Consider the following 17,132-nt stretch of genomic DNA (forward strand, 5'->3'; position numbering starts at 1 on the left):
CCTTCTGCTGGCTATAGCACTTCCTACCAGATGTTCTGTTACTGCTTAACTATAGCCCATAATACCCATCCGAGGGCCTACAGACTCAAACATCTCCATGAATGATGGCCCCTGCAAGCACCATTACAGGGGCAATCTCAGTGCTGGCAGCAACACCTGTGTTCCCATCTCCTCTGTAGTCACTAGTGACACTTAAATTGCAGAGAGAGCACAGGCTGTGCCTGACTGTGCCATCGCCCGCGGTCACATACCAGGCGATAGATAAGCCTGCGGTGAACGTGGAGTTAGAAGCTTTATAAAGGAAGTTTTCCTTCTATTCCCATGGCAGCTGTTGCTTATATGAAGGTGTTTGCTGGTAACAATAACGGCCCTTCAGGAGAGAGTTTAATTCACTTCCAGTCCCCCTCCCAGGATATTTGTCTGTGGTCTGTGCCGCAGCCTCACAAATCATCCTCTTTACCATACTCTCCATCAATCTGAGAGCACTGAGGGCCAGGGAGGTGACAGCTAGCCGTGCTCTCAAAGACACAGCGTCAAATCTCAAGGAGAGGAAGTTTAAGGGAAGGAGAAGCACCTGGGGACTTGCCACACAGTGGCAATGAAAGACAAGGGTCAAAGATATGTCAGTCAGGGGGCAGGGGGGCGATAGCCCAAGGACACGCAGATCAGAAGATCCTGTTGCTTTTCTCTGCTGTTGGCAGTGTGGAGCAGGGCTGCAGATAGTTGCAGAGGAGTCACCTGGCTTTAAGGAATGATGGAAAGAGTTGATACTGGCCTTCGTTACGACCATGTCTTTGATTTCATTAATACCAGCCTGAGGAGCCTCTACCACTGGACAGCCAGCTGCATGCGTTCTGCAGCCATGGGGAGCTTCTCTGCCCAGGGCAGGTGTGGCTGAGCACCACAGCACTCACAAACAGGACTGGGAAGATGTAAAGAGCAACTGGGTGTTTCCTGTTCAGCTGCTTTCATTCCAGCCTCTGCACATGCTGGAAAGACCACATCTTTGATGTAAGGACACAGCTGGAGGCAGTGCCTTCAGGTTGTATGTTTGTCACTGGAACATCCCTGGCTGTCACACCCTGTGTGACTTGCTGGTGCCAGCTCCACCTTCCTCTTCAGCTATGCCCAGCCTCCTGCGCTCTTTATTTACACTGTTTAAATCAGACAACAGAGAAGGGTAGGCACGGTCCTTCACTGGTGTCTTGGAAACCATGGAAGGGGGTCCCGCACATCTGGACTTACCTCCTTGGTAGATATTGTGCCCCTGCACCCTGTGCTGCAGTGCTTTGGAACAGTGTTTCCTCTCAGCCCTATTTTCTACTTATACCGAGATTTATTTTTCTTTTTTCTTTTTTTTTTCCAAAGGGAGGATGAGACATTCACAGGGCTTGTTAGACAATAAGTATGAGGAAATGCAAGTTCCCTGGGACTGGCTTACACACAAAAACTAGACAGCGAGGGACTAGGCAGGGGTGAGAAAGGGAAGGAAAAGCAAGATGAAAAGATTAAGACCCTCTGTAGCAAAATGCTTTGCAGGAAACCATAAAGGATTCAGGTCCATCTTGCACAGAACTGTTATAACAACAGCAAAATGGCAACAGAGTTGGTCTTGGACACTCCCATCCCATCGACCATGGCAAAGGGATTAGAGAAGCAGTTGCTATTCGATTTGCCTCCCACTTCGTCCATCCAGAATCACAGAGCGCCTCTGGGGCTGATAAAAGCAGCTGGTAGAGGTCTCCAGCCTCTGGCCATTCTTGGGGATGGTCATTTTGTTCCGCAGCGTCACCCCCTCAGGCGTTGTCCGTGCAGTCTCAGACAGATCGCCACAAATGGGGCTCGAAGAGGTGGTCTGAGTGGGGCTCCTGATGGGCGATAACAACACCCTGGAGTCTGCTGAAGAGGAGGGGTGGTCCATAATGGGGAAAGGGGGACTGAAGAGAATCAGACTCTGGGGCCTCCCTGGTCTAGATCTGTAGGAAGGCTTGGATAACCCTGATGGCCTCTCCATCTTTGAGGACTGTGGATTATCTCCAGCTGTCTCCCCCTCAGAGGTGCGCTTTCGGCGCAGAACAGGGGCATCTAGAGCGGGGTAATGGCTGGTCTGAGGTGGCTCCAGCGGAGAGCCAAAGCTGCTGTGCCAAGGACAGGCTGAGTCCTTTTGAGCTGGGTCACTGTTTTCTTTCTCTGCTTTGGTTTTCTTTTCTGTCAGCGGGCTCTTGGGTGCTTCCAGGTGGCTCCATGCCACCCGTTGAGTCTGTCTGATGGCCTGCCTGCCTTCTGCTTCCTTCTTCTCAGCTGGTGGAGCAGCATTCTGAGCCTGCAGGGGCTGGGGGATCTGGGTGTACTGAATCTTGGGTGGTATCACGGGCACCGCTCTAGCCTGGCACATCTTAATCATGAAGGATGTTCTAACCGCTGACACGCTGACAGGGGCAGAGTTACGACGGCCAGTGGTGGCATGGGCCACTGCCAGGTAATCTAAGTCTAGATCCATGTGGGCATTGAAATGAGACCCCCAGGGAATGCCTTTACTGGCAGCAGGGCAAGCAGTTGGCAGGGATGGGACAGAATCACTGCTTTTGACTTCCTTCTGCCCACACAGGAGGTTCCCAGTGGCAGAGGGCATGGACAGGCTCTCAAATGTGAAGAAATCTGGGACTGGAAGGAGTGAATCCAAGTTGAGGGATGATGGCCTTGTCTTCACTTTGCGAGGGGTTTCTTCACTTTTATTACTCGGCTGCGACTCAGTGGCAGGGCGCAGTGCTTTGGTAACAGTCTCTCCTCCAAGGGCAGAGTCCTGAGACATGGATAACTCCTCCTTTGCGTTCACCTGTGAAGAACTGCCTGGGCTATTTTGGTATGGTAAAGACACCTCAAGTTTTGAGCTCCAAGGGTTTTCTTTGCTCATATCTGCTTTCTTTTCCTCTGCCTCTAAAAGAGAGATTCTGGAGGGTCCTTCTTTTTCAGCTGGTGCTTTCTCCCTGCTGAGGGGGTACCTCAGCTCCTCAGGTTTCAAAGTTTCTTCTGGAGGACTTGTGCTATTCTCATCTTGCTTAGCTTTGCCCAAACTAGAGGGGGAGATGGGCTGTGTTTTGGGCAGCTCACGAGTCACTGGCAGAATGTCACTGCATGGTTGCTGCTGGTCAGTGGCATCTATGAAAGAGAATGGGATCGTCCACAGACTCATCACTGTGTCTTTACTGTCCAAGGAGAGGCTGCGACTGAATCGTGGTCTAAGAGAAAAGCCTGTCCCTGCTTTCTGGCTCTGTGGCTGAAACTCCTGTATCGTCTTCTCCTGAATGTCCTTAAAGGTGGGGGAATGGAGCGGGCTTGTAACCCACTGGTGATCCTCCCATGGCTCCACAAGTTCTAAGCTCTGCACATTATCTGTCCAGGTATCCTCATCATCCTGGTCAGCAGCATCATGGGTTCTGCTAGCAGCATTGCCCTCCTTCAGCTCCTGGATTCCAGCTCCACTCAGCACCTTGGAGGAGAATGCATCCCTTTCATCAGCAGTCATTGTCTCAGGCTTCTCCTTCTGAGTCTGAACTCTGGTAAGATCATCCTTTTCCCTCTGCAGCTGGCAAGTGCTATCTTTTTCTCCCCCTGACTCTGGGCATGCTCTTTTAGAACAAGATAATTCATCACTTGGGGCAACCTCACTAAATTCTGATTGACTATGGAGCTTCCAGTCCAGGGGAGGAGTGAGACATTCACTCCCGCTGCCCACTACTGGGTGGTGGTTCTTTGGAGCACCTGTACCAGTCAGAAGGTTACCCAGTTTGGGCAGGGCTGAAGCACAGCCCTGCTGTGCAGCCACATCAGGCTGGCACTTGTGGAGGCTGTCTTGTCGTTCTGTGCTGGTGGCACCCAATAAAGGCACCCCAGTTGTTCTCTGTGGTGTTCTGCTCGCAGATTTCTGCTCAGGCAGTGTTGGACTCTGCCCTGGGCCAGAGGAAGAACTATCCATTTGTACTGAAGAAGAGGATTCAGGATTTAGGCCGGTCTTGGGGACAGCTGCTGGCAAGAGCAAGAGCTCCTCTTCAGGCTCGATGATTTTCAGTTCCTGCTGTATCTCTGGCCACAGCGGTTCTAGAAGGGCATTTGCAGGGTCTTCCTCAGTCTGAAAAAGAGAAGAAATGCCTTCAACGTGGCAGCTCACACAACTCACCAGTAAATACCCCTCCATTTTCCTCAAACAGCCCTCTTAGAATAGACAGGCTCCTGGATGAGCACACTCGTGGGTACAGAAACACAGTCACACATACTGCTGCTGGCTCAAGGAGGGACACGTGTCTATAAACAAGTGGGTTTGTGGAGGAGAAGATCCAAGGTGCAGCCAAAATGAGGCCTGGACGGTCGTACTGAAAGAGGGAGGTGAATGAGTAGCTGGAATGTCTCAGCCCATTTCTCAGTTCCTCCCGTTTGGGCTTGCTTGGCCTTGCCAAGGGATCTGCATTCCCAAATCGCACACAAACTGGAATGAATAATCTATTCGAGGAGCTATGCCAACAGATCTTTAAATAACTGTCCAGAGATGAGTATCTCTGTAAGAAACTTGGAGAAAAAGTTCTGCTAGAGATACAGGGGAGGCAAAAATAATAATAAAAAAAACATAGTGTGTTGAGAATGGAAGAAAAAAGGACTGTTCAGGCTGTCCAGGACAAATGGGACAGCAAAAATAGAAGAGGAATGCAGAGACCATGGGTCAAGATGCTCAGACATTCTCACATCTGGAGAGTGTCAGAGCAGACAGATAGTACTGACTGCAATTGTACAGATACAAGAAAAGAAGACCAAAAGGAGACAGCAGGTAGTTGTGTGAAGGTAAATCACCACATGGCAATGTGGACAGAAGTGAAATCAGTACATAGTTCTTGACCCTGCTCAGCCTAGGTCATAGACTGAGGTTTTGTGACTATGGACACACAACGAGACTTTAAACAACCTCCCAGGTGCCACCATAACGTTGTCCCCCATCTTTTTTCTCATGCTTTCTTCCTTACCACATCTCTTAAGTGCAACTCTTCCTCTGTCTTGGCTGTCTCGACCTCCTGCTGGCCACAGCTGCCTTCTGAGGAGACATCCTTCATCTTGAGCTGTCCTTGCTCTGCCTTGTCCGCAGGGAGCTGCCCTGTATGAACCTCACAGGCCGGTGTTTGTTCCAAGGTGGGACTCGGCTCTGAGGACTGCTGGGGGCTGCTGGTGCTGCTTGTGCAGCTGCTTTGCCCACACAACATCTCCTGGTTTTCTGCCGCTGGCTGTGGACTGTCTGAGGACTCAGGTTTCCTGGCTGCCACCAGCTCCTCAGGGTGAGAGCCTGGATCAAACCCACAAATGAACAGTGTAACTACTTGTGACTGAAAAAATGTGCCCCGAGACAAAGCAGTGCTGTTTCAACCTAATGCCAACTAACAAAGCTAAAGAGCTCCCTCCGGGTGCAGCAGGACGTTGCTGGGAGGCCACCCACCTCCCCAGTCTCATTACTGCAACAAGCACCAACCTGACCTGCTACGATCAACACCCACCCTGCTGCAGCTTGGTCTCTTTCCAAGAGCAGGCTGCAGCAACCTCCACACCACCAAGCGACAGGGCACCTCCAGTAGCCCGACAGAGGCTCCACATCCGCCTCCTTAACACACTTTTACCTCTGGATGATGCCGCTGGCAGGGTGGGCACCAGCTGTTTCTCCTTCCTCTCTGGCACCTGCTCTGTCCTCATGTGGGTCCCTGCTTCCGGGGCAGAGGGGCTCGGGCTCTCAGCCACCAGAGAAGACAGCTCCTCTAGGCTGGAGAGGGAAAGTTTCTCCTTGGCGGGCACACGGCAGGGTGTGCTGTTGGTGCTGATGACTGCAGATACCCGCAGGGGGACAGAGACGGCGAAAGGTTCTGAGATGTTCAGAGCTTTTCTCTGGTGACGAGGGGAGGCCTCCAAGGGAAAGAGGCTGCTTGGGAAGCCTGACTTGGCTGCTGTTTCTGAGGTGTAGAACATTCGGCCGCCTTTGGGGGAAGTCTGCTCATTTTCAGCATCCTCTGCTGCCCGGAAGACCTTCAGCTGCTCAGGGGGTGGCTTTGCCTGTGGTGTCCGGGGGGAACCTTTCTCCCCACTCAGCTCTGAGCTTCCTTTGGCCCCCATGGCAGATCCTTCCCTTTCCCACTCATTCTCCTTGCTGAGGTCATATGAGCTGCCTGTGCCTCCTGTCCGTATCTTCATCACCGGAACAAAAAACCCTCCAGTAGTCACTGTCCGTTTGAATCTGCTCTTTTCATCCTCCCCTAGAGTAAGGAAGATAGAAGGAAGTCAGTGGGAAGCAAAGCACTAGCAAACAACCCTCCTCAGTCCCTCCAGGGATGAGTCTTGCCGTGGTGAATACCCGCATTTCCCCCGAAAGATGGGGATAGCAGGTACCAAAGACCTTCGAGGCTCCAGCCTCCTCCCAGCTGGGCAGGCAGGGCTGGATAGGATGCCCTCCAGTGGAAGTCACCTAGGACTTTTATTAGAGGTACCTCTCAGTCAGGCACAGCCAAGTCTAGTGCTAGTGTCCATTGCCTGCAAAGATCATAACTCTTTTAATCATAACCAACTCAATCGTTAGCTTATTGCAAGAACTTTTTCATTTATGGATGGGAAATTTGTGCCCAGAATAAACAAGAGCAAAATCAAAGCAATGCCACTGCTAAGAAAGATGCACCTAGGCACAGTGGCAACTCTCAGGCGTGTGTGCCAATATAAAAGACACAGAAAAGGGTTAAAAATGCACACACACACAAAGGTGGGGGCACATGTCAGCAGCCATGGCATAAGCATACAAAGGTACAGACATGTGAGATAGGCAGAGAAACAGACGGCTGCATCCGTGCAAGCACAGGGGGAAGCTTGAGGATGCAGAGGTGCAATCCTTCACCCCTGTGCTGTAGGTTATTGACGTCTCACCTTCCACCGGCAGGGAACACAGCGAGTCCATGCTCTTCGCAGGCCGAATTGTTGCTTTTTCTGTGGAAAACGAGTTTTAGAAGCAGGCTTCAGATCCTGCAGCTTTGCAGGTTTCAGCCCATAAAGACCAAAGGCTACATATAGACGGGCATGCCAAGCAGACATCAAAGTTATTTTCCGTTTCAAAACATTCCCCCTCTGTACCCACACCACGCGGCTTATTACCCACAACACTTGTCCACACAGCTGTGGATCTGCTAGTGCTAACAACAGCTTTGCACCTGCCGGACATGTGGAGAGCTATACTTAACCCAGCCAGTCATCACCATCTCCACTGTGAAGCAGTTACACATCCCCAAAGCTGTTATGCGCCACTGCCCTCCCCAATCAAGCCAGGCTATTGGTTGTGGGGACTTTTTAACTAAACTGACATAAATGACAAAAAACCGATGCCTCTCATTCCTGATAGCAAATGTTAGGTTATTTTTATGTTGCACTCCCAGGCTCTTTTGCTGGCATGTTCATAACCTGCCTCCAGCAAGCTCTCCGGGAAATTTATGAGGGCAGTAAGCAACCTATTTTCCTGGTCATCCTCGCTGGACTTGATCATCCAGAAACAAGCTGCCATTTGTCACCAGGCACTCTACGGGTCTGCTCCTGAGAGGTTTTGGAAGCGTGTTGCTGTTACTGCCCTGAAAAGGGGAGGTGGGGGGAATGTAGCTGGCAAGGAAGACAAGTTAGTCTCTGGCAGCCCAAAAAGGGTCTTTGGAGCTCTGGAAAATGTCTGGGAGAAAAGTTTGCTGTTTACAACGTTGCACAAAATAGGTAAGGTAGAACGTGAGCAGGCTTGGACTTCGTTTGTTTATATGATTAAGGCTTCTGGGACTGACTTTCACATGAGCATAGGAGAAACACCAGCTACTTTTTGCATTTATATGGAGTCCTGGCTACCTTCTACGTTCATATGGCATGATGTCTTGAGCACTGGCTCCGCTTTCCCGGAGGAACAGAATTCAAGCTGTGTAGCTCACATTTCATGTAACTCGCCGGCTTGTGCTCATGGACACAAACTGTGTTAAAGCATGTGCTGAATTTCAACAGCAAGTTCTTCTGTTTCCTCACACTAGGCTGTAAGCAGAGAAGACACAAGAATACAACAGGGCAGTGCTAAAGCACTGCTTCTCAAAAGCACTACTCCAGTGCCTAAATCTCTGCACGCGCCTGTGCTCTTGTGTGTCCTGATGGTGAAAATGTACAGCCTCCTGCCACTCCGCACCGTGCTTGGAACACTGCGATCACTAGGCTCCAGACATTCCTGGGCATCCTTGGGCTAGTGCTATTTTGGGACAGAGTATTCCTTATCAAAGTGAGAAGGTGATCCCATGATCAAAATAGGATGGAGAGCTATTTTGAGGTCTGCCAGGGGCACCCTATGTGAGGCCATTTGTACATGCAAAACACGGGGGAAGGCAGGGGTCCAAAAAGAGCTGGATCTAGCATTTGGCTTAACACTCACTTCTGATCCAAACACAGCCTCTCTTTTATGTGATGACAGGTAATGTGGTCAACATTGACTGTATTATTTTAAGTCTTGCAGTGTTTGGTAGTGCTCCCCCAAACAGCAGCTCCTGGAGTCATGAGATTATCCAAAAAGAATTCCACCTTCATCTTCCTTTTCAAAAGCAAATTTCTTGACTTGGAGATACTCCAAAAATTTAGGAGATATAAACCTGAAACACTTCTTTATGAACTCGGGTAACAAAGGGTATGCTTTCTTTTAAGAATTATGATTACTTTTCAGGCAGCTTCATGATTTTTGGAACTTGAGTCATCATTTCTGAACACTGGGAATTGGCACTGCCATGTGATTTTCTAGGAAGCTGAGTGTTTAAGAGATTGCAGCTCAGGAGGAACTAGAATTTGGGATTACAGCCAGGAGAAAAGACAACTTCTCTCTTGTAAATTCTGCAAAAGTAATAGCTTCCTTCAAAGTGCTGAGAGCCAGGAGCCACAGGAACTCCTGGCACCTTGTTTTTCACAGACACTGAACACTGTTGGTCCTTTAATGCCCTTTAGCAGAAGGATAGCCTGGAAGGACAGCCATTCACCCAGTGCCATGTGAGGAACATCAGGAGCCAGAGACTGGCTGGCCTGGAAAGGTGGACTAATCCAAACCTACGTAACATTTCCTAGTCCCCAAGCTTGACAGCTGGGCAATGGGAGCCTGTTTCTCACTCACCAAAATGGTGTATTTACTGTAGCTGTCTGGCATATTCTCCTGCAAGAGTGTTTCTCTCCATCACATGACAAGGAGATGTGCATGAAGCCAGGCAACAAACATGACACCGTTTGACTATGTCAAGTCTAATGGTATTGGTGTCCTGGGGATACAGGTTGCCCCATGCTATCAGTATTGCAGAAGGAAGCTGCAGAGAGAAATACTTAACTGAAAAGTGTTTTCTTACCAGAGAGCTTCTGCGCCCTTACGAAGACGCTCCCATTTCGACTCAGTTTAGACTTTGATTCTGAGCCAGAACGGCCCAAGTTAAATATCGACTTCCATTTCTTGGACTTGGTAGATAATTTTCTCCTGGAAGGAAAAAGGGCTCAGGAGGTTACCAAACCCTGGAGACTTTTGTCTTAATATCCCACGAAAGCCTCTGAGCTCTCTCCCCTCAACACTGTCTCTCTTTTCTTCTCACAGCTCTTTTAATTCTAAGGCATGCAAGGCATAGCTACACAACCAACTCTTGCTTTTCTGTAACTCAATTATCTGTACTGCTATTTAACCATGTCATGGATGGAAAGACACCTAAGCTGACTCTTCAGAGAGTTGAATCTGGCATCACGCTACAGCAACTGTGATTGACTGAGCAATCAACCATGCCTGTCTCCACAAAGGAGGGGTTTCGAGGCTACAGCTATCTTGCAATACAGTAAAGAAAAATTGCCTTTTTAACAGGTTTTAATGACAGAATGCAAGATAAATTCCAGAGAACTGATGGAACTGGTACTATCACTCAGTGCACAAAGCTATCTTTTAAAGCCCACGTCTTACAGTTTTTATGAATTTGCGAAAATAAAAGGATCTCTTAATACAAACTAGCTATTAATGCTTCTCAGGCCAACATTAATCTAATCATAGGTGTTATATGATCATATGCAAATATAATGTACTAAGCAAAAAAGAGGAGTCATAAGGGGATTAAATTAATTTCTCGTAACTCTCAGAGGAAGTTCGACACCAGTTCCCTGTGCCTCTTTGGAAATCACTTTAAACAGAAAGAAGATGCTGCTCCTGCAGCCAGGTTTCTTTTATGCATATTAATGCATGAAGCTGTTTCAGTTCCTTCACATTCCCATTCTGACTCCTCCTTCAATCTCCCCTCTTCCAGAGCCAGAACATATGTCCCTGTCTTGTTCTCCATAATGGGCTTTTACCCCCATAGTTCTGCCTTTCTTTCAGATCAGTGCTCTGAAGTGCACAAATCAGTCCTACAAAGAGGATTAATATCTTGGGGATAGGACTGTTCTTTTCAAATGAGAAAGGAAAAGGCACTCTAGAGGGGCAATACAGCCTTTTGTCTCAAGCTGGTTATCCTTTTGCCAGTGTTCTGTTAGATGGCTTCTTTTTGCTTTAATATATCAAGTGCAAATAAATATCTTTGCTTCAGTGCTTTATGGCTCAGTAGATTAATGTGCTTCCTGCTGCAGAGGCTATAATCTCTCAGAACCAGGCAGTAGAGTGACCATATATTAGCAGATAGATAGACCAATAGATAAATACTTACGCTGGGCAGCAGTGCCAACAGCTGGAACAACCTCAGCTGGAATGGGACTATTCTCCCTGCATAGGCATAGGTGGCATAGGTGCCACTGTGTACATATTTCTCCACTCTAGGAGTGAAAATTCGCCTTTGTGCTTGGCTACGAGTGCAGAGGAACCTGGAGAAGGATGAAGCTGAGCAGGTCAATGCCACCAGGAGTGCCATGGACCAGCCACCAGCAGGTGGAACTCATAGGAGAGCTATGTCTAGACCTGCTCCACGTTCAGCCCGTGTTTAGCCAAATCCTAGGCTGCCACAAGGGTGCAAAGACAATTCCTCCTGCAGGAGGTCTGCAAGGTTCTGCCCCGTTGGAGGGACAAAGACTAGCAGGGCATTGAACCCAGCAACTGCAATGCTTCTCGAGAGCAGCTGTGCCTCCTTTGAGAAGGGCACAGACTTTTCTCTCGATGGTGGCTGTAGGTGTCGGGGGTGTCACGCCAACAAAAGTCTCATTTCCCAATCATGCTGGAGAACCTGCACCCTTTCATTTGCACTTTACCCTCCTCTTGGCACTCACTTGCTGTCGGGGAGGTCAACAACTGTGTGGAAGAGGGACCCAGTCACGGGGACAATTTCAGGCAAGCTGTTCTCTCTCCTTTCCTTCCGAGCAGGGTGGGAGGCAGACAGGCTCCGTGCCTGCGCTTCTTCCAGGCTCACCAGCTTCATCGGCAGGGAGGCCGAGGGGAGGGTCAGGCTTTTCACAACCGATACACTCTCTGAAAAACAAGAAAGTGCATTCCAGCCTGGGGTGAGGAGAGACGAGCGCAAGGGCTTCATGTCTTTATTTGCCTGGAACATCTCCTGTGGAGGGGGGAAAGGAGTGGCACGTGCAGGGAGAGAGGCTTTTTGTCAGATAAGTCTTCCAGCTCCCCAGCAACCTTATCCATCTGAGTGCATTCCCAGCAGGGCCACAATTGCCAGCCAAAGGCTGCGTTGTGCAGACTTGCTGCCTCTGCTGTAGATAATTCAGTGTGAAAGAGGCATCTCTCAAAGCCACCAGGATTCACCCATTCCCCTTTCTCCTCTCTCCTTCCTTCCATCCCCAGATTTTGGAGCAGTTCAGCCACCGATCCAAACCTAGTGGCTAATCCTTTCTCTCACTTCCACATCTTTCTCCTTGCCTTGTTCCAGGAAGGGGGATTATGCTAAGAAACAGCTTCACGTTACCTTCCTAACGCATTTCAGGGCTATGGCAAGCGACGTGACCAACAGCCCTGGGTACTGAAGGTCTCTGTTGACATGGACAGTGGCAAAGCCAACCTCCCATGTGCCACCCCAGTAACAGCCCTGTCCCAAACAGACCAGCTCAAGGTGCAATGAATGAAGTGCAGGTTCTGAAGTCCACTCAGTACTTAGCCCTACTGCTGAAGTAGGGTGCAAGCTACTGCCTGTGCAGAGGGACTGGGTGAAGGGACGCTTTCCCTCTTAGAAATCAACTGGGACCATCAGCATGTCCTTCTTTTGACTCCACAGGGCTGTCAAAGGCCGCCGATGTTCAGCACTTAGCAAACTTGGGCCAGTTTTGGCCCAGTGACCTGCAGTACAACCAGAAGCCTTGAAATTTAATTTACTAGCCAGTGATTTGCTACAATGCTTAAGTCAGTATGAGAGCAATTCCTCCCTCCGTGCCTTCTGCCAGGGCACAAATAAATGCATAGGGATGGCAGAGCAGGGGTGCTACAGGTGGAGCAGGGCACCACTCTGGGAACATGGGCTCCAGGGACAGACTAGCAGAGAATGCCACATGTTAAGGGAAATGTGATGGGACGAGCTGACACAGGGCTGGAAAGTAGGAGGGTGGTTACTCCCTCACTTCTGAAGGTATTGTGAGTCTTCCCAGTGTGTAAAACAGATAGATGCGTATTTCTGAAATGATGTGTGGTCACAGTAGATCCAAGCCCTCTCACTTCCCAGACTTACATGCATTTTGACAACAAATCCATCGCTAAATAACAAAATCATCATCTTTGAAAGCTGTTGGTGTCCCAGGAAAAAAAGCAAATCTCTTTCGTAAAATGTGCCAGGTACAAGACAAAAGTTATTAGAACACCAGCTTAAGTTTTGTCCCAGGAGTGTGGCCTCTGACTTGGGTGGATATGGTGGCTGCAGGGCAGGTATCATCGGTATGAGGAATTATAACCGGGGGAGCCTGAGAGAAGAACTGAGACTGTGGCTTATGGGCTTAGAAAGAAAGCCTGGACCAGAACTGAGAAGCAGTGAGGTGGTCTTCCTTTTGTGGAAAGGGTTAAGCCAGGTGAGATCATCCAAAAGATGAGCTATAGGGCGATCTGGGAGCACACTGAAGGAGGCTAGTGTTCAAAAGGGAAATGTTAGAGGTAGGGATGAAGAGGGCAAGAGTAATGAAGGATTGAGGCCAAGGTGAAATTGGGGGAGTCTGTGAGGATGGTAAGGGTGGATGTGCTTGAAATATTAGTTGCAGAGGATACCGTTAGAGCTGAAGTTCATGGCAAGTGACACATGGACCAGGTTGAGGATATTGTTACCAATGTTCTCTGCAGAGCTGGCTTTTCTGTTGTGGCTGAAGATCTGATCCACATGATTCAGGATGAACTCGATCACCAGCTGCTGCACTCGCACCTCCAGGAAAGCTGCATCCCCATTGCAGCCAACTGCCTCAATCTCCTTTGACCTGCCGGAGGAAAGAGGTGTACTAGTAGCCAGCATTGCCACACACAGCCCCTGGGAAGGGAAGACCAGCTTTCACAGGGATGTTTTCCCCACTCTTACTGCACTTCTCGCTCTCCTTTGCTCACAGGCCCTCATTGTCTCTCTGCCTTCTCACTCTTTTAGAAATTATTTTCCCTGTTTTTTCTGCCATGTCTGTTATTTTCTTTCCTGCCTGTGTTATTTTCCCTACTTAGCTTTAAGTTCTTCAGCAGCAGATAAAACTGTGACTCTCAAACTCCCTTCTTCTCCTTCTTTGCTCCTTTTTTAGCTAGCTATTTCAGAGTTGGGCCTGAAAGACAGCACAGGAGCCTTCAAACTCCCGTTTCCAGATCCCTGCTCAACGCTTCAATCAGCTCTCAGTGAAATCCCTTAGAACCCTGCTCAGGTCTTCCCCATGCCAATTTCTTCAGTGCTTTGCCATGTGCCCCAGTAGCCTCCTCTCTGCCCTCTGCACTCCCATATCCTCACTCTCGCTCTCAGCAAAGAAACATTCCTTATCTTGACATGCCTAAGTGTTGCTGAAGAAATTATCTCTGGGCAATGGATCCTTTGTAAAGTTAATGACTGGTGTGTTAGATAATAACCTGGGGCACTGCCAAGAGGATAACCCTGTAAGGAGACTGCAGTTGCATTGCTTGCTCCTTTCTTTTCCTCCCTCAGACTTGCACTCACAAAAGATTGCAAAAGGAAACAGACTTCAGGTTTTTTGATGAGGACAGATGCTAGACTGAAAGCATCTCAGCAGTAAAAGCTGGCTTTCTGATATTCAATGGTGTCAACATTTGGTTCATTTTCAGAACCTGCTCTGCCTGTTTTGTCATTTAGAAGGGTGAGACAACTTTTTTAGAAACTGCTTTTCAGGTCCCTACCTCTCTAGGCAATGTCCTTTGCCCCTGTCCTCTGTCAGCCCAGGGGTCCCCCCACCAGCTCTGCCATTGCCCCTCTCCCACCCAGCTGCAGCCCTGGACTCTCCCTGCATACTTCATGCCTCTCAGTACATGGGTATGGGGCAGGCAGGGAAGGGAATTGCAAAAATATACAAAATATTTCAATTTTTTTTCCTGCAGCTACTATTTTTTTTGTTCTGCTTAGCTGTACAACATATCAGCCAAACCTCTGAATCTTACCCGTGCTGCTTCCCAGCGGAGTGCCAGGCATAACAAACACGACGGACTACCTGGTGGTCTTCAGATGTGACACCAGTGGCCATCTGAAGCCCACCAAGCTCATCTCACTTTTGCTCAAGCAGATGTGGGCAGAGGTCTGTAGTGTTATTGCCCTGTTTCTCTCCCCTCCAAGCCTTGCACTGCAGAAGCCCTGGCACTGTCAGAAATGCCATTTCCTTTCCGTGGTGATGAGCTAACCCCTCATTTTTAAATTGATGTGCTCAGCTTGCAAATAACAGCTTTTTTTTTTCTTTTTTCTTTTAATAAGAAATACACAAACCCACAGGCTTCCTTGAAAGCTGGCAGTAAAACCTCAGATTATTCAACCTGGAAGACTTTTTTTCTCCTTTTAAAAGCTGTTTTCTGTGTTCTACTGTTTCCTTTAGTCATTCTGCTTTTCCCTGACTTCGCGTTCCCCTCAGGGGTTGGGTCTCCAGGCTCGGGTGCTGGTGGTCCCCTTGGAGCTCAGCATGGTGCTGTGGGTAAGAGGACTCTCTACTGTACCTGAGGAGGTTGGGAGCCCACACCAAGGCCAGGTTTCTGGTGTGCATGTTGGTCATGTTGCTGAAGGAGGCCAGGTGAGTGAGGTGCTTGATCAGGTATTCCAGTGTTCTGCAGTGGTGTCACATGAAGAAAGAAAAATGTGTCAAGTGACCGGTGCCTGCCCACTGGGACAGCAAGGCTCAGACCCAGACCTGGCCTCAGAGTCATCCCCTCCTCGAGGAAGGCAGTGTTTGTAATGGCACAACATAGGACAGAGGATTGACAGCACCAGCATTTACATGGGATGGCAGGGAACACCTGAACAGCTGTGCTCTGGGGTGGCCAGAGATAGGGCATGAATCAAACAACCCTTAGCCTGATGGTGAGAAGAAGATGCCAGGTGGATGGGAGAGGGAGCAGGATGCTGCGAAGGCTGAGAGCTTAGCTCTTGCAAGCACCTCCAGCAGATCATCTTCTCCTCACCCCACCCAGGACACTGGCCAAGGGTGCCACAGGGGTCATGCCGAGGAAAGGAGGATGATAAACCACAGCAGCGAGAGCTTATTCAATCTCTAACGGTTTGTTCAATGATATTTAAGTGCCAGCTAAATTGTTGTCAGATTTGGAAATTGTGAGTCAGCTTTTAGGAAATGACTTCTGGAAATTAACCCCAGCACTGTTTCAGGCAACGTTCCCTGATGGTGAGGGTCACCACACTGTTCCTCAGTACCTCGGTGGACACGTTCTCACCTGTAATGCGATGGTGGGAGCTCCTGGATGACATTTTGGATTCTTGCCAACTGCTCGTCCTCGGGGAAGCGTGATACTGCTTCCTGCGGAGATACAGGGAAACATTCTGCCCTGGCAATTGACTCAGGGGAAAAGGAAGAGGGATAAGGAGGGTCACAAGAGACAGCCTGTCCCAGAGGGAATGCTCTCTTGTTACATTACAGAGCTGATGGTAGAAGTTGCTTTGTGTCCCCGGCACATCAGAGTTTTGCTGTGCTGTTATTTCATGTCTCAGTGCATCCTTCCCACACTCTGGGACATGGTGGTCAGTGTTTTGGGGAGAGGGGCTTTAAGGACTGAGACCTTCAATCAGGAGTTATGTTTCCTTTTTCTTTTTTTTTTTTTTTTTTGTTCTTTTTCTCTTTTAACTTGGACAGGGATGAGTGGAATAGAAAGAGAGAAGTGAAAATAATGGAAAAAATAAAAAATTGTGGCCCAACCCCTCCCTGAAACTGTGTTAAAAATAAAGCAGGTCTTCCACGTTCTGTGTTATGAAAACAGCTTGGATACACATGTTCCATATTCTTCAAAATAAGCAACATTCTGGCTGTTTTATGAAGATACCTATAGGGATTGTTTGCGTGACTTTGCATCTTTTATGACGGGAGGAGCCTTAGCCAACTCACTGCCCAGGTAGATTAATAAATACTTGTACTCAAGGTTAGACTAGGTTAGACAAAATCAAGGTTATACGTTTTGGTCTTGAGCAAGTCTTTACAGACCAAGAGCTTAGAGAGCCACGATAAGCTTGCGTCTGCATTCCTAGGAGTTTACTGCATTGGTATTCATCTGTTCAGCTTTTCTCTCTCAATATTTGTGCTGGGGGAGGACAAACCACCAGTGAGTTCAAACAATGCATGACTGTCTGGGAACCTCCTGCCTACCCTACTGCCACTGGAGTTTGGAGCGAGTTCAAAGAAAGATGCCGGGACCCACGCTGCCAGCAGAAGCTTTGCCTACAGACAGACGTCAGCTCTGCTAGGAAAGGAAAGGAAGGAAACAACCCATCCCAAACCACCCGCCGTTTAAACGTTATGAACCTGAAATTAGCAGCCACAACTAGAGAAACATCTTCTTGTAGCAGTCACTACAACATCCACACTGATGCTGCAGCCATCTCTGTTCTGGTCACTGTGCTTTTCCCAGCAGACCACTGCTCATGTACAACCACCAGCAAACCAAACATTGCCAGCTTCAAGGTCAGAGGTGAATATGAATCACATTTTATTCCTTAACACTG

At 48.8% G+C, this 17,132-nt stretch overlaps 1 protein-coding gene across 1 annotated transcript in view; it reads right to left on the reverse strand.

Annotated features, from left to right (window-relative positions):
* Nucleotides 1-1,335: 1,335 nt before the first annotated feature.
* ARHGAP31 (Rho GTPase activating protein 31) overlaps nt 1,336-17,132 on the reverse strand; it is a 57,054-nt gene continuing 41,257 nt past the window's right edge. The window contains exons 4-12 of the mRNA XM_056340032.1: nt 15,854-15,936; nt 15,125-15,232; nt 13,271-13,416; nt 11,284-11,482; nt 9,405-9,529; nt 6,940-6,999; nt 5,655-6,281; nt 5,013-5,326; nt 1,336-4,129 (exon numbers count right to left, since the gene is read on the reverse strand). Coding sequence (XP_056196007.1) covers nt 1,664-4,129; nt 5,013-5,326; nt 5,655-6,281; nt 6,940-6,999; nt 9,405-9,529; nt 11,284-11,482; nt 13,271-13,416; nt 15,125-15,232; nt 15,854-15,936 — 4,128 coding nt within the window. The 3' untranslated portion in view covers nt 1,336-1,663. The remainder of the gene's footprint in view (nt 4,130-5,012; nt 5,327-5,654; nt 6,282-6,939; nt 7,000-9,404; nt 9,530-11,283; nt 11,483-13,270; nt 13,417-15,124; nt 15,233-15,853; nt 15,937-17,132) is intronic.

The sequence above is a fragment of the Falco biarmicus genome, chromosome 5 (assembly GCF_023638135.1).
Source record: "Falco biarmicus isolate bFalBia1 chromosome 5, bFalBia1.pri, whole genome shotgun sequence".
Taxonomy (NCBI): domain Eukaryota; kingdom Metazoa; phylum Chordata; class Aves; order Falconiformes; family Falconidae; genus Falco; species Falco biarmicus.